Raw genomic sequence first — 25,650 nt, forward strand, 5'->3', positions numbered from 1 at the left:
GAATTGTCTGTCTCAGCCAATCAACTGTCTCGGCCAATCATCTGTCTCAGCCCATTAACTGTCTCAGCCAATCAAATGTCTAAGCCAATTATCTGTCTTAGCCAATCAGCTGTTTCATCTAATCATCTCTCTTAGCCAATTATCTTTCTAAGCCAATCATCTTTCTTAGCCAATCAACTGTCTCAGCCAATTAACTGTCTCAGCCAATCATCTTTTTTAGCCAACCAATTGTCTCAGCCATTCATCTGTGTTAGCCAATCAAATGTCTTAGCCAATCAACTGTCTCAGCCAATTATCTGTCTCGGCCAATCAACTGTCTCAGCCAATCATCGGTCTCAGCCAATCAAATGACTCAGACAATCATCTGTCTCAGCCAATAAACTGTCTCGGCCAATCAACTGAATCAGCCAATCAACTTTTTCAGCCAATTTTCTTTCTTAGCCAAAACAACTGTCTCAGCCAATCATCCATCTCATCCAATCAACTGTCTCAGCCAATCATCCATCTCATCCAATCAACTGTCTCAGCCAATCATCTTTCTCTGTCAATTACCAACTCAGCCAATCATCTTTCTCAGTCAATGAACTGTCTCAGCCAATCAACTGTCGGAGCTGATCAAATGTCTCAGCCGATCATTTGTCTCAGCCTTTCAAATATCTCAGCCTTCACCTCTCAGCTAATCATCTTTCAAAGCCAATCAACTTTTTAAGTCAATCATCTCTCTCAGCCAATCAACTGTCTCAGCCATTTTCTTTCTCTGTCAATCACCAACTCAGCCAATCATCTTTCTCAGTCAATCAACTGTCTCAGCCAATCAACTGTCGGAGCTGATCAAATGTCTCAGCCAATCAAATATCTCAGCCAACAAGCTGTCTTAGCCAATTATCTTTCTCTGTCAATTACCAACTCAATTGATCAACTTTCTCAGCCAATCAACTGAGCCAGTCAACTCTCACATCCATTTCTTTCCTATATTAACATGTTTTTGTCCAGATGGTGTGATACGTTGCCCTTTAGCAGCAACTGTAATGATTTATTTACCCTTTGAGGATTTTCTCTTCCAACTTTGTCTGGCTTCATCAGCAATAGCTTTAGCCCCAGGTACTCCTGTTAGCACAGCTCCTCCTACTAGTAGACCGACAGGTAAAGCCAGACCACCAGTTGCAGTGACTAAAGCTGCACCTCCAACAACCGCAGCTCCAACACCAGCAACACTCGCTCCCAATAGAGCCCCCTTTTCAGCGTTCTTCATCTGGAGCTTCCTTTGAGCTTTCTTATACATCTCACTGGTGTAGTGATTTCCACCGTTCAAATCCACCATTGTCATTATCTTCTTCAACAGCTCAGTGACCTGCAATCTGTTCTTTTCCTCTTTGTTATTGAAGACATGATAGCCACCTTTACACTGTTTTATCAGCTCATTAATCGGCTCATTTCCTGCCAGAAACTTCTCAATGGGTGTTTCTAACTGATCTCCTTTTGTGAAAAGAATGATGGTAAAGTGTGTGGCATCTTCTCCAAAGTTCTCATGAATCCATTTGACTGCGTTTCTCTCTTCGTTTGTCAATCTCACATCCAGTCTGATGACCAGCAGAAACACATGAGGACCAGGAACAGACATGTCAATGCATTTCTCGACCTCTTTTTTCAGCTTTTCTTCACTCATTGATGTATCGTATAATCCCGGAGTGTCGGTGATGGAGATGATTCGACAGTCAACGGCCTTCTTATGTGTCTGACAGTGTTCAGTCACAGAGTCCAAAGAAAAATCTTCTTTAAAAACCTTCTCACCGAGGATAGTGTTTCCTGTTGCGCTCTTTCCAGCTCCAGATTTACCCACCATCACGATCCTGAAACCTGACATGATTAAATATACAGAGTTGAAGTCAGAATTATTATCCCTCATGTTAAGTTTAAATTATTTTTTATTTTTCCTACATTTTCTGTAGAGGAGAATGGAGATAGCACATTTCTAATCATTATAGTTTTAATAATTCATTTCTAATAACTGATTTATTTTATCTTTGCTATGATGACAGCACGTGATATTTGATTAGATATCGAAGGCACTCGTATTCAGCTTAAAGTGACATTTAAAGGCTTAACTAGGTTAAAGTTAGGGTAATTAGGCAAGTCACTGAATAACAGTGGTAACTGTATACAATCCAAAACAAATAATGCTTAACCCTTTAACTGCCTGCTCAACCAAATGGTTGACCATATTTTCGCTGACTATATCTGTAGCGGCTTTCCAATTGCCGCTATTGTTGGTAGAGTGAGCAAGTTTTTAACGCGTCAAGTCAAAGTCCGTAGGCAGAAAAGAAGCAAATAAAAACATCTTTATTTTCCAATCAGCAGAATTACTTCATCACATTTCCTTAATCTATATGCACACTTCTCTGTTAACTTAAGTTGCTACGTTGAGTTGAGTTACGTTTCGTTACGTCACGGTCAAAAACTGTGTGCTTCCTACCAACGCTCTCTTGCTCCATGCAGTGAAGCCACAGCTACAGTATATACTCTCCTACTGACACCTTGTGGCTAATCGCCAATATACAATGTATGGCTCCTACAATATCTTATTGAGAGGAGTACCTAACATAACTAAACCTGATTGAGCCATCTCTACCATCTAGTTGAAGTATGTTATACCAAAAATTCCACTAGGTGTCACTAACTCATATAACAGCACTCGTCACAACATTGCTTCTACCATTGAAGTCAAAAACAAGGAAAATCACTCCTGCCATGTGAACGTAGAAGGTAAGCATATTTTTTTTGACATATTACCCTCTAAGAGCCCTAACTTTACAAAGTCATGTTACTTGGTGCCATGAAAAATATTTAGTGTGTAATATTCACTATTCAATATCACTAAACATAGAAAAGTAAAACTAATGTTTTCATATCATGCATTCCTGCAGTCAGACAGGACTAAGAAATATTAACTTTTGATCATTCACAGAATAAATATGACACAGCTTGTTATTTATTCATGAATATACTGAGATAATTTCTTAACTATATATATATTTGCCTCTTTTAGGATATTTTTTGGAATAAATTTCATTAATTCATTCATTTTCTTTTCGGCTTAGTCTCTTTATTAATCTGGGGTCGCCACAGTGGAATGAACCGCCAACTTATCCAGCATATGTTTTACGCAGCGGATGCCCTTCCAGCTGCAACCCATCTCTGGGAAACATCCATACATTCTCATTCACACATATACACTACAGACAGTTTCGCTTATTCAATTCCCCTATAGCGCATGCGTTTGGACTGTTGGGGAAACCGGAGCACCCGGAGGAAACATTCAAACTCCACACAGAAATGCCAACTGACTCAGCCGTGGCTTGAACCAGCAACCTTCTTGCTCTGAGGCAATCGTGCTACCCACTGCGCCTCCACGCTGCCTGGAGTAAATATTATGAATTATAATATTATAATTTAAGGCTAATAATATTGACCTTAAAATGGGTTTAAAACAATAAAAAGCTTTCATTCTAGCTGAAATAAAACGAATGAGACTTTATACAGAGGAAAAAAATAATATAGGAATTACCAGGGGCGTTGCTAGACATAAAGCTCTACTGGGGCACGTACCTACCCAATAAAATTATATAAGTCTTCTTATTATTATAATACAATTATTCTTCTAAATAATCTTAAATGTAACTGGAAAACAATGTTAAGACTACTGGAGTGATATGCTAATATCATTTAAGAAATTAGACAATTCAATAAAATACAGACAAATTATAGACAATTCAATAAAATACAAAAAAAAAGATGTGTTATAGAATTATCTGTCTTAAACTTGACACATGGCAGCTAATTATTAGGTTTATGAAGTCTTTACCTCCCTAACTCGTCACCATCATATTGTTTAAACTTTAGTTTTGTCGATTTGCAAAACAAAAAAGGCCGTTACGCTGGTTTTACAACACATGAGCAGCGCGTAACAAGCAGGTAGCCTGCTTTTTTGGCGCGCATGTTAACTACCGGGACTCGCACCGGCAGAAGAACAGCGCGTGCGAGAGCAACGCGTGCCAGAGGCGTGCGGGTTCTCTGCGCACACGCTTTCACCAGTGTTGGTTCGGTTGCACATAGAGAATAACCGTCTTTATTTCGGAATTACCACTCTTAATAAATACACTTGCATATGAAGTAAATCTTATCTCAATGCATTTACTGGGGCACTAGAGATTTTTACTGGGGCACGTGCCCCAGTGAATTGGGTCTAGCGACGCCCCTGGGAATTACTGTGAAGAATTAAGTAGAAAACGTATTTTTTTAAATAATATAACCTTTTACAAATTTGTAAACATTTTATATGTTGCAGACTGCAAAATGTCTCTAGATGAGAGTTTAATTTATGCAAATTAGAACAGCGCAGAATCTCCATTTCTCTGAATTATTAATAAAAACTTTAATTTAATACTTAGACTTGAAGCTATCAGCTCATTTGTTTAGTTCAGTTTTTTGTTTACTTTCTAATCTACAAAGAGTGCATGTGTGTTTACAGTGGGGGAAAAAATCTAAAAACAACCTACAGTTTTTGAAAATTGTAGCTTATTTTTTTTAGATTATTTGTTACAAGTTAATTTAAATGTATTTTCAGTGTTAATCATATTGTACAAGTAATTTATTAATTTAAAAATCACGACATTTATGTGTTCATTTCAGTGTAAAGTTCTCACCTTCTGATAATGGAGAGTAGTTATTTTTATTGCCTGCACTTTTGCCTCTCATTGTTTCACTGGAGAAATCCTGAAATCTTTCTAATGAGTCTTCAGTTCTTTTCTTAGTCTGCGTGACACGTGAAACATAGCTCTTCTCTGTTTCTTCAGTCACAACATGTGTTCTTGTCTTAGAAGACTCTGACTTTGCTTTATCTTCTTGTTTTGCTTCTTTCATTTGGTTTATTCTTCGGTGTTTGTTTTCTTCCTCTTGTTTGTTCTTTTCTCGTATATTTCCCTTCACTTCTTCAATCAAACTCTCTCTTCTGTCCTCTAGTTTACTGTCAGAGGGCATATTGTCCCATGCGGGTTTTGCTGGATTTTGTCTGATTACTGGATTTTTTCTTCCGAATGCATTATTTCCCTCTTGTTTTGTCTGTATTCTAATGCTCTTTTTTCGAGACATTGAGCAAATCCCGCTGTTGTAATGCTGGTAATTATTCTGCTTGACAGTTTCATCAATCTTCTCTAGTAGCTCTGTAATTTGGGTTTGATTAATCTGATTTGTACTGTTGATGGCATGGTATTGTCCTCTGAAGTGACCGACTAGCTCCTGAAATTCTGCACTCAGCCTAAAGAGCATCCATTCTTTCCTTGTCATTTGTTCTCTCCCAGTAAACAGCACCATTGTGAACTTCAAGGCTTGAGGACCAAAGTTCTCCAGAATTTTCTGCACAATGTGCTTCTGGTCATCTGTGAAGTTCTCCAGGTTGATGATGAGCAGAAACACATGAGGTCCAGGATAGCTGAGATGAAGACTCTTCATCATTTCATTCTGCATCTGCAGCTCTTCAGCAGTCAGGTGAGTGTTGAAGAATCCTGGAGTGTCGATGATGGAGATGTTTCTATCTTCTACTCTTCCTCTCTGTATCTCGCTCTCTCTCGTTCTGCTCTCTTTAAACGCCTCTCGACGAAGTATTGCATTTCCTATTGAACTCTTTCCAGCTCCAGAAGCTCCCAGCAGCACAATCCTCAAATCAGGGTCATTACCTGTCAAACAGGTCAGACGGTTAGTTTTAGTAGCGGTTTATTTGTATGCTTTGTACAGCATTATTTTAGTGAATCCATAACAAATTCAAAATATACATTAGAGGCAGTGGTGGGAGTAACGAATTACAACTACTCACGTTACTGTAATTAAGTACATTTTTGGGGTAATTGTACTTTCATGAGTATATTTTTAAGTCAGTAATTTTACTTGTACTTGAGTACAAATTAAGCTGAATAATGTAATTCGTTACTTTTAAAATCACAATTCGTTACAGAGTACTGTAAATAAATGAATATTTTAACCACTGACTTCGGTAGCCAATAAAAAAAGCTCATCTTAACGGACCAATGAAAAGCCTGGTACATTATTTGAGCCGAAAAACAAGCTGCAGATTTACGTGAGCTGAGCAGTGATGGTATTGTTACGAAGTTATTGTTCTACACATGGAGATTCAAGACACCAACCGTTCTGCGGTTTCTGATGGTTTGTTTCGCGCTATTAGATTAATAGCAAAGTTTCTCCAAAACTTGTAAGTGAAGTGATATTAAAGTTTAACGTTTAAACCAGGGCTATTCAATTGGTGAACTTGGCCCGCGAGGCAATTTGTTCCGGCCCTCCAAATAGTGTGACCAAGACATCAAAAATAAAATTTGTTGTTCAGTCGAAAAACGGCTGCTTTATTTAGGAAGTGACATGCGTCGTTCAGCACGAGCTGCATTTGAAGGCTGCGCAGACAGAGCCTGATTCACCTGACAAAAAAAGCAAGTGGCGCGAGCAGCCGAAAACATTTGGATAATTTGTTAATTACGGTTAATTCATCGTAAAGGCTTCTCGGCGCCGCGTTTCTGTCGCACGGAAAAAAACCTGCAGCAACTAAAAGTTATGCTACCTGTGCGCTAGTTTAAAGATCCGAGTTTAAACCAAGGCTAATATTTACGCACACTGGATTAACTATAGCAGCGGGCCATTCACATATCGTGTCTTTTCCGCACGCAAGTTCGTTATATAAGAACATTTGCCAATATGCGCGTGCAAGCGGACCTCACACCTTCCAGACACACCGATTAGAAAACGTTTCACACCGTAGCGTGGCTTTCAGTGCAATGTAAACAAAAGATATGTTAATCGAATTACTGCAAATTATTACAATGATTATGTATGTCTGAACGCAGATGATAACAACAGTTTACTTGAATACTGACCGAATATAAAGCTTAAACTTACATTAGACGTGATAACCGTGAAACCATTATTCTCAAGAATCGTACAAACAAAATCTACAATTGTTGCATCCATAATTGTTATGCAGTTCACATAACATATGAATGTACACATGTATGAATGTAGAAGAAGCCTACTTAAGCAATGCACTGCTTTTGTTGTGCTTTAAAATACAGCATTTGATTGTTTTCCTATTGTACAATGCACTAAATGATATTTCAAAATACAATATATTAACATTTTAATGTTGAAAAAGTTAATGTGGGTGTCTTAAAGAGCAAAAATAGTATACAGCATATGGGCTCTTATATGCTGTTGTGTAATCACTCATATTGCAAGTCATATCTCTCCGGCCCCTCATTTGGGATGCTTTTCATGAACTGTCCCCCATGACAAACTAATTGAATAGCCCTGATTTAAACTTTGCCTCAAGTTGGAAAAGGCGTTGTCGACGTTTGCTGCATTTTTTTCTTAATCATATCGTCTTTTGATCATATGAGATAAAAGAGGCATCATTTGAAACTGTAAAGAATCTATTTTTATTTGTGTATATTGCTAATGTGTATTGTAAAATGTGTTTTAGTGTCTGGATCTTGTCTGATTCAGCAATTACGGATCAATAAATACCACCAGCGAAAAAGTAATTTGTACTCTGAGTACTTTTTTTAAAGAGTAATTTGTACTTTTACTCAAGCACTTTTTAACCCCAGTACTTTTACTTGTAATTGAGTATAATTTTAGCAATGTAACAGTACTTGTAATTGAGTACAAATTTGTTGTACTCTTACCACCACTGATTAGAGGTCACTAAAATGCCTCAGGTTGTGACTGTAACCATGGTTCATCGAGAGGAATGAGACGCTATAGACGCTATGCTATAGGAACACTGTGTGTTTGTGAAGTCTTGAAGCATATGTGTAATCAATCACTCCAATGGAATTAGTATGCGGCAATCAAAAGTTTTATTTGCAAAATCAATGCTGAATTTATTTATAAAAACATTAGCATAAAGAAAAAACAAACAAACAATAAATAATGCAATTAGCAGACTGTCAGGGTTCTGCCACTCTGGTCTTGTTAATTCTTGTTTTGGTGGCAGAGTCCGGACACTAGCTCTGTCTTGTCCTGTCCTGTAATGCTTGGCTCGAGTTTTCTTGGGTCGAGCACTTTTTTTTTTTTTTTTTTTTTTTTTTTTTTTTTTTTATTGAAAATACAAAATCCAAATACAACAAAATGGGATTCAACTTTACAACTTGTGTGTCATATATGGAAGGCTCAACACAAAATAATATACAAAGATACAAATGTAATATACAAAAAACATTCAAGTTAAAATAAATCCAAGAGTAAATGTAAAAAGCAAAAATTAAATAAATAAATAAAAAATAAGTACAACATATATATCAACTATGGCAAGTTATATTCTACAAATAAATTGAACATTTTTAAGGCAATTTTGGTTTTCATTTTAACCAGGGCATCTGAAAATATTTTAAGTTCTTTTATAAATACAATTAGTAATGGAGGTGTTTTGAAGTATCTACATTTATGAATAAAATATTTGGCTAACAGAATTATCATATTTATCAAATCGTGCAAAGTAGAGCAATCTTTAGTAATTCCATATAGTATGTCTTGTAATGTAAAAGTCAAACCTTCAGCATTCACATTTTTTATTGTCAACCAGTCTTGTAGTTTTTTCCAGAATGATTGAATGGCGCTGCAAGAGAAAAATATGTGTTCTGTGTCTTCACTGAGATGTTTACATAAATGGCATGGTGAGTTTTCTAAGTTAAATTTTAGGTGTAAGAATCTATTAGAAGGGTATATATCATTTAATATTTTAAATTGTACTTCTTTTACCTTGGGGAGAATAGGAAATTTAAGATATGTTGTTCTAAAATATTTAACAGTGTTTTTATCCACTGAATGAAATAACCTATTTCTTAATACTTGATGAGGGAAACAAGATTGGATAATAATTTGTCTTAAATGTTTATTAGTGCAAAGTTTATTATCAAATTCAATTTCACCAATATATAATAAGGGAAGAACTGGAGTAATTTTGGAATAGGATAGGTAACTTTTCATTAACATTTTTATGCCTGAGGGTATAGCATTAATAACAGTGAAAAATTGCTTTGGATGACAAGCAAATCCGTGTCTTAGAGTGAAAGTATTGTAATCTAGAATATTGCCCCTTCCATCCATTAAGTCTGTCACTGACCAAATATTTTTATTTAACCATTCTTCATAAAAAATGGATTTGTTCCTGTGTAGAATATACTTGTTATTCCAGATAGGGGTATTGTGTGGTGTAAAATTGTGTGTGTGCGCTAGTTTCCAAGATAACAAGACTTGTTGGTGGAATGCTGAAAGCTTCACTGGGAGTTTAGGCAAATCAAAGTCACATCTAAGAAGAAATCGGATGCCACCTAGTTTGTTAAACAAGGCACAAGGAACATTGTACCAGAAACTTTCAGTATTACTCAAAAACCTTTGAAGCCATTTCAGTTTTAACATGGTATTCATACTTTCAAACTCAATAATATTAAGACCACCTTCTTCATACGATTTGATAATATCAGATTTTTTAATATAATGGGTTTTGTGTCTCCAAATAAAGTCATACATTTTTTGGTTACTTGTTTTTATGATTGCTGAAGAGGGAGCTAAAGCCTGAGCAGGATAAATTAGTTTTGATAGATATTCAACCTTGGATAGAAGAATTCGTCCAAATATTGAAATATCTCTCTGCAGCCAGCAATTCAGGATACCATTAGCTTTATGTACTTTATTTTCAAAGTTTTCTTTGATGTTAATGTTTGAATCTTTTGAGATCAAAATGCCTAAATATTTCACAGTTTCTTTAACTGGGATGTTATACAGGGATAGGTCTGGACTAGGGTGAAGAGCTAAAAGTTCACATTTGTTTAAATTTAATTGGAGGCCAGATGCTTTACAAAAAGAACTAATTAAAGAGATAGCTGGAGAAATTTGGTCTTTATTTTTTAAAAATAATGTGGTGTCATCCGCTAACTGACTAATTCCTATTGTTTTTCCGAAAATATTTAGTTTCTCCACTGAATTATCATATTTAATTTTTGTGGCTAACATGTCTACCGCTAAAATAAATAAAAAAGGTGACAAAGGGCATCCCTGCCTTATCCCACGGCCAATCGGAAATCTATGCGTAGTGCCAGAAGGGAGAGATACTGAACTATTCATATTTCCATAAATCATTTTGATAATATTAACAAATTTCTCACCAAAGCCAAATAATTCTAAGGACTTGAAAATGAAAGTGTGCTCAATCATGTCAAAGGCTTTCTTAAAATCTAAAAAAAGGATAAAACCATCATCCTCTATTAAGTCACAGTACTCTACCAAGTCCATCACCAACCTTATATTATTATGAATAGACCTACCTTTCAGAAAGCCTGACTGGGATTCGTTAATTAAATTATGAATATCTTTTTTTAATCTATTAACATATGCGTGTGTGAAAATTTTATAATCACTGTTGAGTAAAGTGATTGGGCGAAAGTTATCAATCAATTTTAAGTCTTTATCAGGTTTTGGAATTAGTGTGATTAAACCTTGGTTCATACTTGGACCTAAAGATCCATCTTCAATAGATTCACGAAAAGCATCAAATAGTAATGATCTAATATCATTCCAGAAAAATTTATAAAAATTAGCGGTGAGACCGTCAGGACCAGGAGATTTATTCAATTTAAGCTTTTGAACAGCAGAGTCAAGTTCTTCAATTAGTAAATCGGCCTCACAGCCTTCTCGCCACTCGTTGTTGATATGGGGAATATTAGGTAATATTTTATCAAAAAATTCATTTAAATCAGAATGAGAGAGGTTGGAAGAATACAAGTCACTGTAGAATTTAAAAACGTTTTCCCTGATTATAGTGGGGTCTGAGCATTCTGTGCCATTTATCAATAGAGAAAGTATAGAGTTATTCCGTTGTCGTCTCTTTTCTAATCTACAGAAATAAGAAGTACTTTTCTCACCTTCTTCTATCCATTTAGCCTTAGAACGTATATAGGCACCCTTAGCTTTTTTAATGTAGAGGTTGTCAAGTTCTAATTGTAAAGAAATTATTTTTGTCTTTTCTAACTCAGTTAATGTACTATCATTACAACATTTATTAATTTCGTAAATAATATTAAGTTCCTGTTGTTTCCTGACTTTTGCAAGTATTTTACTATAATTAATAGAGAATTCACGAATTTTATATTTCAGAAATTCCCATCTGGCTTTATTAGAACTAAAATTGTTACTGTTTTTAATATCTAGAATTAGCTCCCTTATTTTTAGACAAAATTTTTCATTATTAATTAAATCAGAGTTAAATTTCCAATAACCCTTAGTTTTTAATGAGGTATGAACTGTTTGTATTATTAAGGAAATGGAACAGTGGTCTGTTAAAGGTGCTGCAGACATTGTACAGTCTTTAGCAAATAAAAGTAAGTTATCTGATAATAACCAATAATCGATTCTTGATTTGCTAGCTGCATTGGGTCTAAACCATGAGAATTGCCTAAGGCTAGGATGAAGATATCTCCAGACATCAATTATTTTAAGGTTAGAACAGAATTTGGAAACCAAGGGATTTAGCAGAGAAGATGTGCTTTTAGGAGGATATCTATCATAAGTTTCATCCGGTACCACATTAAAATCTCCACCCACAACAATATTTTCTGTAGGGTATGATCTCTTTAAATCGGAAATTACTGAGGATATTTCCTGCAATAGATTTTGATTCAATTTAGAATTATTGTAACCATATACGTTTACCAGAATGAAAAAAAAGTGCTCAATATCTAACACCACTGCTAGCCAATGTCCATTAGGGTCATATTTAGCAGAAATTATTTTCCCTGGACAGTTATTAAATAAAATTGCAGTACCAGCCGAGTGGGAGGAGCCATGGCTAAGTAAAACTTTATCTCCCCATTGACTAGACCAAAACGAAGAATCTGAAACAGTTGAGTGTGTCTCTTGTAAAAAAATGCATTGAGAACCATTACTTTTACAAAATAAGAACATTGCTTTACGTTTGACTTTATCTTGGATGCCCCTGACGTTAAGTGACATGAGAGAAATTTTGAACTTAACTGGAAACATAACAAATATAGCAAAAGAAGAAATAAAATAACAGAAATTTGTTCACAAAAGAGGAAATCTCAGAACGGGTGGTATAAACCTCAAACAGTTATAACCACAACAGAGCATACCTCCCAGCCTAGCGTTTCATAACAGTCATATTTCAAACTGCCCTACCATAAAAGGACAACTACACAATCATGCGGCGTCAATGCGTTTCCCTTCAATATACCCGAACGGTCCACGGTAGTAGGCTATCTTTCCTGCTTTGCGCGCCTGATTAAAGGCCACAGCGCAGCGCGGGCCATCCGATCCTCCTTCGTCATATCCTCCGTGAAACGAACTCCGTGGTCGCGGCACACAGATGAATTTTTTGTAGATCTCCAAATTTCGTCCCTGTATTTACGCATTGTGAACTGCACAATCATTTGCCTGGGTTTACCTGGATCCTTCTTGCCAACTCGGTGCACTGTGTCAACAATGTCTTCTAATTTATGAATCAAATGCGGAACAATTTCAGCGATCATGGCAATCGTTTCTTTACGGGCGTCCTCCTCGGGCTTCTCTTTCATCCCGTTGATCCGGAGATTCCATCTCCTTTTATATCGCTCTAATTCTGACGTTCTGCTCGCCAGGTCTTTGTGTGATGTTGTTAGATATAGGAGTGATTTGCTCGTTTCTGCACATTTTTCTTTGCAATTTTTAATTTCAGCAGCATTGAATTCAACCGCCTTAGAAATCTCTGCCACCATGATGCTGTTCTTTCGCATCTGATTCGCCATGTCTTCTAACTGTTCATTTTGTACGTCAAAACGAGCTGTCAGTGATGTTATGGCTTGCAAGAGAGTTGCGTTAGTAATGTCATCATCATGAGGTTTAAGCTTTTTTTTATCATTGTCCTTGGTCGGGGTGAAATGGGATGCATCACGCCGTTTGTCTGTTTTAGCCGTCTGTACCTCCATTTCTGGATCTGAGGCCGCGTCCTTCACTGAAGTGATGTATATCTTTGGGTGGGTAGTCTGCTGTGAAGATTTCGGCATTTTATCGATGTAAAACACCCCTGTGGTGTTTAATTGTTGTTTTAGGTAGGTGAAGATGAGAAATTTTGAATTCTACAGATAAATTAGAAGTTTCGCTAGGCTGCTCGGTGAAAACGCATGCATTCAGCCCGCCATCTTGTCCCCCCCTGGGTCGAGCACTTGTTTTGTCATTGTCTGGGTGCGCGTCGTCATAGGTGCGCGCGGACCGTGCGCGCTTCCGCTTGATGCGGGCGCGCGGGGTCTGCGCGTCCTTGGGATGCGCGCTCTTGTACTCGTGTTTGTGTTGTTTCGTCAGTTTCATTCTCAGCGTCTCCATCTAGTTGGTTTCGGTTTTGGTTGGCGCTGAGATGAAACATGCGCGTTGCATTTGTGTGAGCACACGATAAGGTGTTTTTACTTATCGTGTGTGCTCGTGTCTTGCGTCTGTTGTCAAAGCACGTGGCTCTGTGTTTACATTGTGGTCGCGTGCTTTTGTTGTGTGTGCTTCAGTGTTGTGTTGTGTTGTGTCTAGTCATAAGAACAAGCGGTTAATGAGTTCTCTCATTGGCTGCGTGTTCTAGTCTTGTTTTATGTGAGCACCTGGCTTGTGTTGTCTCTTTGTGTCAAGTGCTCTCCCGTCTATCGTCTAGTCCCACCCTCCTTGTTAACCCATTATTAGTTAATTATGTTCATCTGTTTGTGTGTTGATTTACTACTGCTTATATTCTCCTCATTTCTGCTGTCCTATGCCAGTTCGTCATTGTATGTTGCCTCATCGTGTGAGTATTCCAGTCTAGTTTGGGTTGTCTGTTTTGTTAATGTTTTCCCCCTCGGGGTAGTTTGTTTTGCCTTTTATTTTAATTTATTATTAATAAAACCCATTATTTCTGCACTTGAGTACTCGCTCCTTTTTCCCCTCACCGAACCGTGACAGCAGACATTAAACAGTCCTGGAATTTATAAGAAAAAAGCTCATCGTTTGTGCTTCTTTATAAAGAACTCTGATACTGTATCTCGCTCTTTCTTTTCATGGTTAATTGACCCTGTGCAAAAATATAAAAGTCTGGTTATCTGATCCAGTTAGAAACACGTTTATCCTAATTAAAAAATATCCTTTATCATGCCTGTGTAACAATGGCCAGCTAGTAAGTGCTGTGCAGGTAAACCTAATCAAACAGGCAATTCCAAAAGAATGGAAACGAAGCATAGATACTTTTGAAAAAGAAAGAAATGAAGTGTATGTGAAAATAGGAGAAAAAATACACGATTTTAAAGAATGTACTGTGAAAAATATGTATTGTTTTTTTTTTAGAGAGAATGTTTTTAAAGAATTAACAGCAAACAAATACTGGGTGGAAGAATACAATGTAAAAGCAAATGAAATATGGGGAAACATGAAAGGAAGGTATGTAGAAACAAAAGTCGAATGTCTAGAATTTTTAATAAGGCACAAAGCAATCTTTTCAGATGTCATTTTAAGTGGGGTTTATTCATAAACTAATTTCGAGAGGATCACGTGCTTATGATTTATCACAGCCGGTCTCGTATTAAGCTAATCAGTATCATCCAATCATATGAGCCATAAGCTACTATAAATAACCACAGTTTTCAGTCCACTTTATCTTCGTTTGGAAGAAACCCCCCTTCTTCCCCGTTCTCCTTCACTATAGATTGGGTGGCACGGAGGCCCAGTGGTTAGCACTGTTAGCCCCACAGCAAGAACACTGCCAGCCCTGGTCCTGCCAGGTCGGTAGGTGTTTCTGTGAGGAGTTCGTATATTCTCCACATGTCCGCGTGGGTTTTCCCCGGGTTCTCCGGTTTCCTCCCACCATCCAAATATATACATCATGCATAACTTAAGCATTTGTCTAGCCCCCTTTTTTCCTCACATGTTCCCTTAGCTACTGCAGACGGGGAGTTCTGAGATCCACCGAGCTCAGGCTCCCCTCTCGCTCTGCGAACAGGAGGAAGCCCCGGGCTCGAGGATCCCTTGAGCTCGGGGCTCTCTCCCGGGACAGCATGCCAAACAAGCTTTTGATGAATCATCAGCTAAGTGTGAACTCTTGAAACAAGATAGGGATGGAACGAAGTGGAATGTGTAAAGTATGTCAAAAAGAAGAAGAGGGTTTTTTAGACATGTTTTTATATTGTCAAGAATTGGAAAGTTTTTTTAAAAGATTGTGAAGTTTTAATTAAAGGACTACTTGGAGACTGAAAATGAAACAGAATGGAGCAGAGTATTGATGTTGATAAATATGAAATGAAAAATAAGAAAATTGTCAACCTATGTATCATGCTGATGAAGAATGCAGTGTGGGAAAGGAGAATTGGGGCAAAAAAGAGAAAATTGTGATGGATGTATGGGCAATTTTAAGGAGGAAAACGAAAGGATAGGTGGAAAAACTGTATATATATATTATAAAAACGAGAACAATTTAGGTAAACTGCACAACATTTTGACGGACAAAGCATGTCAAGTTTTTCAAGAAATGAACTGGAATTTACCACAGTTTTAATGTTTTGATTCCAAATGATCTTTTAATGTGTATTGTATCATGCTTTACTGTGTAAAATTGTAATTGAAATTATTTAAATTAAAAAAAAATGCAGGTAAACCTCACTAGAGGCCATGGTCTTTAGCCTCCTTGGTAGAGCAACTGACTCCCATGCCGAAGGTAGGCGGTTCGATAACAACTCGGAGCGGGTTGGGTGGCGTAGGACCGGCGGGGTTACATTGGTGCTCTGACCCGGATGGGAGTGAGTTTTAGGGGGGTGAGTGTAACGGAGGCCAGCTAGATCAATTCAATTCACCTTTATTTGTAGCGCTTATACAATGTAGATTGTGTCAAAGCAGCTTCACATAAAAGGTCACAGTAAATTGGAACAGTGTAGTTCAGTGTAGTAACAGTGTCGTTCTAGTAAGTGCTGTGCAGGTAAACCTCACTCCTCTGACCTCTAAAGGTGCTCTAGCGACAGACGCTAGAGGCCATGGTCTTTAGCCTTTAAATAAATAGCATCTACTATTATCCAAATAAGCTTTAAATAAATAACAGAAAGCACAAATACATGCGGCCCTGCAATTATATATAATATAATCTTTAAACCTGTTTATGTCGTATGGATGTAGTACTATTATTATTATTATTATTATTATTATTATTATTATTATTAATATAATTGTACACATCTCAGTTTAATGACCGATAATTAATGACAAATAAACCGCAGTGGTGTGCATTCATATGCGGTCACAAATTGCTCTGAGTTAACTTTTAACTTTATAAGTATTTTAATTGTTTGAATGACATACAATAAAATGATTATTACATCTGGGAAGTCACAACTTCTTCCTGCATGACCTCTTCCCACATACCAAAACCACTGAGCCAAAGGTTAATTATTAATATTATTTTGTATTTTTTGTATTGTTGTTGTTGTTGTTTGGAAATCACAGATATTGGGTTTTAATCAGGGTTGAGGATCAAATCTTTTTGAGCTTATTTGTCATATTGGCTGATGTTACATCTATTTCTCTTCCTTTATTAGTGTTGTTTTGTTTATCTTTTTATTTTTATCTTTTCATCTTTTTTAGGGTGCAGAATTAAAAAGCTGAAATATAATTTAGTGAGCTGTATAAATGTAATTAAAATAAAATGTTACTTTATATCATTACAGAACATTTATGAATATCTTTTATAACTAATTCCTTATTTATTTCGTCTTTGCCATGATGACAGCACATAATATTTGACTAGATACTTTTCAAGATACTAGTATTCAGCTTGAAGTGACATTTAAAGGCTTAACTAGGTTAATTAGGCAAGTCATCGGACATTGGAAAATATAGATGAGGAGTTTAGATGCAAAAACCTTTAAATGTCGTCTGAAATTTTCTTCTAAAATGGGCATTTATTTCAGGCTCTTGTGTATTGATTAATTAATTTTACTTTTATGGCAAAGATTGAGTTCTTTTAAGGTCTTCAAAATGAAACTGTTCAACATAAACAAAGGAGGCTAAGAATAATGCTCATTTCTGATGGACATTTTAGACGGCACTTAGAGGGTTTTGCATCAACTTTATATATATATATAATTTAACAAGACTAATAATATTGATCCTAAAATTATTTTTAAATACTTTTTTCCAGCCAAACTAAAACAAATAAGAAAAAAAAAATCTAATAGGAAATACTGTGATTTTTATTTTTTATTTTTTAAGGATATACAGCAGGGTAACACTTTATTATGATGGTCCATATGAGTATTAGTAGACTGTCTGCTGTTATATACTGCTCCTTCAACAGACATTTAACTGACTATATGAAACTTTGCAAGTATGTCAACTAACCCTAACCTAACAGTCTACTTATAATCTAATGAGAATAGGTTGGCATGTAGATGCAATCTAGCTTAATTCAACAAATAGACCATCAAAATAAAGTGTGATCCAGAATATTAGTAAAATATTAGGAAGAAATCCAAATCATCCATAGAAGGCATGTACCCGATCTTTAATTTGGCAATGCCTCATTGATATTCACTCACCTTCAGAGTCCATGGTTTCTCTGGGGATTCTTTCTGTCGTTTCTCTACTTTGGTCTGACTTTATGAACTGAAAATGAGAAACTAGAAGCGTCTGAACTGAACTTTGCCTCCTGGGTTTTTATTTTATCACAGTTTATTGTTCCCGGAAACAGAGAAGAATAATCTCCTTCCTGGATCAATAAAATTAATTTGTTGATGAAGGTAATTTAACAAAAGCTAAATTATAAGATTTATGATCAACAAACCAGACAACTTGATGATTTTAGGCTGCATTTACACTCCACTGTTCAAGTGACTCAATTACGATTTGTTTCTCCCATGTGGCACAGATCGGATTTGGCCCATGTACGAGTAAGAAGGAACAAATCACACGGATTCCAATTTACTCAAATCAGATTCAGGCCTTGTTTATAAGTGGAAATTTATCAGATATGAATCAGATCTGTGTTCTCGTGTCTGCAGTGTAAGCAGGTAGATTGGATTTTCACCCGTCAATGCGAGTAGCGCATCATTAAAAACCATAGCGAATGACGTCAAATCTGACACTTTCATTTCAAAATAAACTTCAGCAGAGTCCCAAATTTTTAATCTCATACACGAGGACTTAAACAGCTTTTATATTGTCATACAGCACAGGTATTTAAGCATGTTAACGAGAGCGAGAGAGCGCAATGTCCGCCACATAACCAATAAACTAATATAAAACTAGTGCATAGCTACGTCACGTGCATAAAACATGCCATGGACATTACATTAAGATGCCTAAAGGTAAAAAAAAAGCCTATATATCAAAAGAAGATGGCCAAATAAGAACATTTCTGTCATAAACTATAATAAAACAGCTTGTCAAAAGCTGTGAACAGATTACATGCAGGAATAGAGAAAAGAGCGCTCTTTAATTATCAGCTGTTAGTCAGCGCCCGCTCTTTTTTTTCCTGGTCATTGCGCCTTTGCCATGTGCTGTGTAAATGCAGACAATCGGATACGAGTCACTTTTAAAAGATGATGTAAGCAGCTCATCAAAAAATAGGATAGTCACAAAATTGGATTTGACCATCAAGATCTGCAGTGTAAATGCAGCCTTATCTTTATTAGCCAAAATGATCACATCTGGTTTTATGATGCTAGATATAATGCATGTTTATTTTTGTTGATTTAAATGATCCTGCAAAGAAGTAAATATTACAAAAAGTAAAACTAATTTATTTATTTTAATGATCAGATGTGCTCCAACATTAGACACACTCAAATCAAGACTGAAAACACATCTGTTTAGCTGTGCCTTTACTGAATGAGCACTGTGCTACGTACATTTACATTTATTATTTTATCCAAAGCGACTTACAAATGAGGACCAGGAAGCAATTTACACAACTATAAGAGCAGCAGTGAACAAGTGCTATAGACAAGTTTCAGGTGTGTAAAGTCTAAGAAGCAAAGCATTAGTAATGTATTTATTTTTATTTTTTTTGAGAGAGAGAGAGAGAGAGAGAGAGAGAGAGTACAGTTAGTGGTATAGCCAGAGAGGCAGTTACAGATTAGGAAGGAAAGTGGAGACTAAATAGTTGAGTTTTTAGTCGTTTCTTGAAGACAGCAAGTGACTCTGCTGTTCTGATGCAGTTAGGGAGTTCATTCCACCAACTGGTCAGATTGAATGTGAGAGTTCGGGAAAGTGATTTCTTCCCTCTTAGGGATGGAACCACGAGGCGACGTTCATTCACAGAACGCAAGTTTCTGGAGGGCACATATATCTGCAGAAGTGAGAGCAGATAAGGAGCAAAGCCAGAGGTCGCTTTATAAGCAAACATCAGAGCTTTGAATTTGATGCGAGCAGCAACTGGCAGCCAGTGCAAACGGGTGAGTAGCGGAGTGACATGTGCTCTTTTGGGTTCATCAAAGACCACTCGTGCTGCTGCGTTCTGAAGCAGCTGAAGAGGTTAGATAGAACTAGCTGGTAGCCCGGCTAGCAGAGAGTTGCAATAGTCCAGTTTGCAGAGAACAAGAGCTTGAACAATGAGTTGAGCTGCATGTTCAGATAGGAAGGGTCGGACCTTTCTGATGTTATAGAGTGCGAATCTGCAAGATCGGGCAGTTCTAGAAATGTGCTCAGAGAAGTTTAGTTGGTCATCAATCGTTACTCCAAGGCGTCCCACAGATCGCACTATTATGTCTTTCTTTTCTTTTTAATTCTTTTATAACCTGTTTTAACACATTTTAATCTGTTTTGTTAATCATTTTTATTATTTGTTTTTATTTTCTTATGCTTGTCTCTTTCATTCCTGTTTATGTAAAGCACTTTGAAATGCCACTGTGTATGAAATGTACTATAGAAATAAAATCGCCTTACAATGTTTAGTTCACTGTAGAATAAAGAATAAACAATAAAATAAGGAAATAAAATAATCTGTTATTAGAGATGACTGTCAAAGCAATAATATCAGTATAACATGATTGCAATATAAGGAAAATATGTAAGGTTAGAATACTGATTCAGTGTTGAGGTCTTTACATCATTATTTCACCAAAGAAAAACTAAAATTAATGCTAAACAAAATCTATATTTTCTTATACTGAATGTCTGAGTCATGAAGATAAAAATCTCCTGAAACCACAAAGTCAAAGATGAATCAGTAAAATAAGTGTATAAATAGTGATTATTATAAAGTTAATGAGGGCGATGCAGCAAGAAGGTCGCTGGTTCGAGCCTCGGCTGGGTCAGTTGGCGTTTCTGTGTGGAGTTTGCATGTTCTCCCTGCATTCGCATGGGTTTCCTTCGGGTGCTCCGGTTTCTCCTACAGTCCAAAGACATGCAGTACAGGTGAATTGGCTAGGCTAAATTGTGTGTATGTATTTCCCAGTGATGGGTTGCAGCTGGAAGGGCATCCGCTGCATAAAACAAATGCTGGATAAGTTGGCGATTCATTCCGCTGTGGTGACCCCAGATTAATAAAGGGAATAAGCCGAAAAGAAAATGAATGGATGAATAAAGTTAATGAAATGATTAAATTAATATTAATTAATGAAAAGTATGCTTACTTAGGGAGGTGTTCAGGCATGTCCCACCAGGAGGAGGCCTCGAGGAAGATCCAGGACATGCTGGAGGGACTATGTCTCTGGCTGGCCTGGGAATGCCTCTGGATCCGCCCGGAGGAGCTGGAGGAAGTGTTTGGGGAGAGGGAAGTCACATCAACAAAAGAATTGCAGAAGCATTTTAGTCGATATATTAGCAGAAAGCTCAAATGAGAGTGAAAGTGAAAAGCGTATCTTGCATTCCTAATGTTTACAGGCTCAAGTGTCTCCATAATCATGTTGAACATCTTTATCATTCCAGCGGCACAGAAGAATTTAGGGGGAAACTTCTCTGCCCTGATTTCCTGATATCTGAGATGCTTTTTATTTTGAACTATTGTTTGTGTCGAACTGATCGACACTGCAGCACAAAACTATTGGTATCTTATTATTGTATCGTCTTATGCTGCATGGATATATATCGATCATGAGAATATTAAGTAGATATCACGTTCTGTGAAGACATTTAATACATCTCCTACTGTAAAAGCTCAATTATTGATTGGTGTGCATTCAGTTTGGACAACTTTAAAGGCGATTATCTCAATACTTACTGAACCCTCAGATTGCAGATATTCAAATAGTTTGATCTTGACCAAATCTTTTTATATATTTGCCGCTAGTTTATCGGGAAGTGCCTACTTTGTGCCTACTACATCAATAATGGTATTATTTGCCTTTATCTGAATAAGACTATAATATGATTAAGGTGTTTACCTGAGTTGCTTTTTGAATGTTCCTTTCATGATCCTGTTTTACATGTTATAGCACATAATTCGATTAACATCACCACACTATCCACATTTTCTCCGGTGTTTCATGTAATTTCGGGTTTTTCGTTTTTATTTCTAGACTTTAACTGCAGTTTGCCACTTTCAGTTTTATTCAGGAACATTTCATGCATGCCCCCCGTGACAATCGAGATATTGGATGCGAGTATGAACTGCTGAAAGAGTGTTGTTTTAATGGAATTTGATACCGCATTAGGGGGGAAAAAACCTCCACACTTCACAATGTGTGTGTGTCTGTGGTCTTTCATTGACTCGGTCGGTGCAGAGAACCAAACAGTCATTTGTTTATAGACTATCCTAATGTGAAATGCTGTGAAAAGTCCTACATGATGGTAATAGGTTGATTGAGTGTCTACATGTACTGCACCTCAATAATGCCACTAAAATCAGCATCCTCTGAGTTTGGTTTCTGTTAACTTTGGTCGGATCAAGGTCATCAAAAATGACTGTTTACATGGTAGACACTCTTAAGCTGCGGTCACACTTGACTTTTCCTCCCATAGACTTCCATTCATACGCACGCGAATGTGTCAGACCGGAAACGCGGGGTCATGCGTTAAGTTTCGCATGTTGCTGCAGTGCAAAGTTCAAGCTTGGTGAACTCTGACCTGCGAAATCGCATCACTTGACTGCGTGAGACCAATCGAGGATCAAAACATGACCTCCCTGGACTGAAATTTAAAATATTGAGCAATCGTTGGCTTTTTTTAATGTCTAATCATCTTGTTTAATCCCGCCCCTTTTCGCAGCGCCGTACGACAGAATTTCGCACACACAAAGCCCAGTGTGACCGTAGCTTCAATCAGAGTATTGTCTCAAAGAGCCCATGTTTTGCATTAAAAAAGGTCATATTTTAAGTTTAGGGGTCTCCAACAACATGCTCATATGCGTGTAAGGTCAAAAAGTCTTATAATATGTGTTTATTTTTACCTAATTATCCCAACGACTCCCATATGATTCATTCAGTGATTTATTTGTTCCCAAAACCCTCCTTAGCACGAAGCTAATCTGCGCTGATTGGTCCAATGACCCAGTCTGTTGCGATTGAAGAGACTGAGAGATATGCCCACAACGGCTACAGCAGAAAGTATGTGAGGGCCCAATACAGGAATGCAATAAAGCGATGCAGTTAAACACCAGCATATACTCTACTCTTAACCCTAACCCCAAGTAATAATAACGACACACATTCAGTATTAATCTACACAGTGGCAAAAGTTGAACTATTTGAAAACTGACCGCGCAGCGTGTGTGAGGAACGACTGATGGTGGCCATAGCAAAGGCAAACAGCAGAGGATCGACCAATTCAGAAACTCATTTAAATCGGTAAAGGAAGAAGCACGTGTCACGTTTTTAACATGGTTTTGGATGCGATATGTGAACAGCCCCATACAGATTTAACCTGAGAGATACAGTACAAGCACTGATCTAGAATCGATATGGGATTACAAGCGGTGTGGGGTGATTACAACTTATAACACACTATTAAACACATATTTTGCAAACTACACAAAGCGAGGTAACTATTTTAATCACACTTACATGTTATAATCCAGAGGAAGAAGCAGGTCCATCTGAACTGTAAAACTTACTGACAAAGTCCCTGTCAAAGTCTGACAAAGTCCCATAGTCTCTGCTGCTCCTTCAATAGCAAACGGCCGGTGAATCTCGTGCTGCAGTGTAGGTTATCGTATCAGTCATCAGAAAAACAACAGGGAAAAACACAGCTTACGCTTGGCTTTACTGTGGTATTGTGAAAATCAACTTTAACCTTTTATTCCCCGCAGCCGAATCTCCGTCTGTCAGTGATCGTCATCTTCACGTCATGATCAGTCCCGTGATCCTAGTGTGTGGAGGGAAGAGCATGCACATTTTACCGGAACTGGAACTATATATTTGGTGATGAATCATATCGACGTCGATGCGATCAAACAAAAGATCCGAACCCAACTCGATTCATTTATTCGACTCTGAGTGAACTATTTTGCTAATGAATCAATCGTTTTAAACAAGGTGCAACTTTAGATTTAAACCTCAGCTGGATGTTTTCATTCACTCAGAGCTGTTACACACTGCATTGAAGGGCATTTTCAAAAACCCATACTAGCGGCTCTTTAATCATATTAAAATGGGATTATTGGTGTCCATGTAAACGTACTCATTGACTCACTGGATGGAAATGCTGCTTTATTCACTGTTGTTTTCTGCCATATTCCAGTTTTGAGCATGAATCTAATCTGTTTGTCTGGATGGATGTTATTCAAATGTGATTTGATGCAGCAGGAAATGTTTGATTCATGGCAAAAGTCTTAGGAAATATTTTAATAGACTTGAAGACAAACAGGTCAATCCAAAAATGTTTCAGAGGGGAAATTCTTCACACACACAAAAAAAAAAAAAAACAGGAGGAAACAGAGAGACTTTTTTCTCTTTCTTCTGACTGACTACTCAGGTTTCAAGTTTATTTGTTTGTATAGCGCTTTACACAATAATTACTGCATCAAAGCAGCTTTGCAAAAGGTGCACATTATTGCATTACAATCAGATTAAGTTATAATCAAATATAAGTTATTATATACAGACATGGCTAACCTGCAGTTATATAGTATATACAGTAGGTGATGTCCATGTGTACGTGTTCAGTGAAGTTAGTTTCAAACACGAGTGCCTGACTGTTTTTGTTGTAATATAATGCTCTTACCTTACGCACATGACACTGAATGTTTAATGTTCGCAATCATGATTAGGCCCACACGGAATCTGCGCGCACAGAATTCCGCAGATTCTCCACAGAATTCAGCAGATTTTCCAGCCTGATCTCACGAGAAAACGTAAGTATTTTACGTTTTGACAGTTTAGTGGCTAATTCGTACGAATTCGAACGAGTTCAGTCGTATGGAATTGTACGATTTTAAAAAGGAGGCGTGGCACCTAACCCCGCCCCTAAACCCAACCGTCATTGAGGGTTGAGCAAATCGTACTAAATTCTATGAATTAGATCGTACGAATTCGTACGAATTAGCCACTAAATCAAAAAGTTACGAATTGCCGTGAGATTGTGTTGGATTTTCCACAGATATTCCGCAAAATTCTGCAGATTTTTAGCCCATCATTAATTCTGTTTATTTACTTGAGTAAATGTGTGTAAATCTATATTTTTTCAGTTTTATAATTCATTACAGTAATATTATTGACTATTATGAAAATGTTCATCTGATTTATGAACAATGCAGTTTGTACGGTAATATTTCTGTCTTTTAGTAGAGATAATATATGAGAGACTTGCTTTGTTTACCAAATAAAGTGAATCTAACTGGATTTGCAATTTAAACATTAAACAAAAGTTAAAAGGTATTACTTTTTATTTCCCATATTAAGGTTTTAGTTGTGATACTCGCAAAATAATTCCGCAGAAATCCGCAGACTTTTACCAAAATTCTTCGCAGAAATAGCAAAAATTATTTACCTGAATGAGATAAATAAATGTGGAGTTCAAGACAAACTGATTGATATGTGAAGACAGTAAATGCTATTTCTATACGCTAAGAAATGCTGTTTTGGGTCAAATATGTGCTAACCCAAACATTGGGTTAAATTGGGTCCAACCAATAAGGACTTGGTTTTGTCTGTATAGCACCAAAAATTGGGTTGAAATAGCCTAGCATTTTTTAGAGTGTACAGTATTTTTACTTTGTTTGTTATTTTTCTCATTCGACAGCTGCATTTGGCTTGTGTTTTCCTGTCATTGCATTGATTTATTCAAAAGTGTTAAACTGCGGTCACACTGCATTTTTCACCCCATAGACTTCCATTCATATACATGTGAATGTGACAGACTGGAAATGCAAGCACGTGCGACAAGTTTCACAGTTTGGTGCATTGGAAAGTTCAAGCTTGGTGAAGTCTGACCTGTGAAGTTGCATCACGTGACTGCGTGAGTCAATAGTAGATCAAAACATAACCTCTATGTACAAAAATTTAAATATGGACCAATCGCTTGCTTTTTAAAATGTCTAATCATCTTGTTTAATTCTGCTCCTTTTTGCTGCGACGTACAACAGAATTCCGCATGCTCAAACTCTAGTGTGACCGCGGCCTTACTAGCATGTGGTGTCCTCTATAGATTTGAAATTGTAAAAAATCTTACACG

The 25,650-nt window shown here is 37.0% G+C and overlaps 1 protein-coding gene across 1 annotated transcript; it reads right to left on the minus strand.

Moving 5' to 3' along the window:
- Nucleotides 1-717: 717 nt before the first annotated feature.
- On the minus strand, nucleotides 718-17,711 carry LOC130222943 (uncharacterized). The gene is made up of 3 exons (XM_056455577.1): nucleotides 17,640-17,711; nucleotides 4,704-5,732; nucleotides 718-1,857 (listed from the first exon to the last, which is right to left on the minus strand). Exons 1-3 carry the CDS (start codon nucleotides 17,650-17,652, stop codon nucleotides 1,034-1,036), a joined length of 1,866 nt encoding a protein of 621 aa, XP_056311552.1. The 5' UTR covers nucleotides 17,653-17,711; the 3' UTR covers nucleotides 718-1,033.
- Between the last annotated feature and the right edge of the window lie 7,939 nt (nucleotides 17,712-25,650).

This window comes from Danio aesculapii, chromosome 1, assembly GCF_903798145.1.
Source record: "Danio aesculapii chromosome 1, fDanAes4.1, whole genome shotgun sequence".
Lineage (NCBI taxonomy): Eukaryota > Metazoa > Chordata > Actinopteri > Cypriniformes > Danionidae > Danio > Danio aesculapii.

What these genes read in the sequence shown, in the direction of transcription:
- LOC130222943 (XM_056455577.1), bottom strand. An exon ending in CTACTCTCCATTATCAGAAG is followed by an intron (nt 1,858 to 4,703) that starts GTGAGAACTTTA and finishes TAATCATGTCAG; the next exon opens with GTTTCAGGATCGTGATGGTG.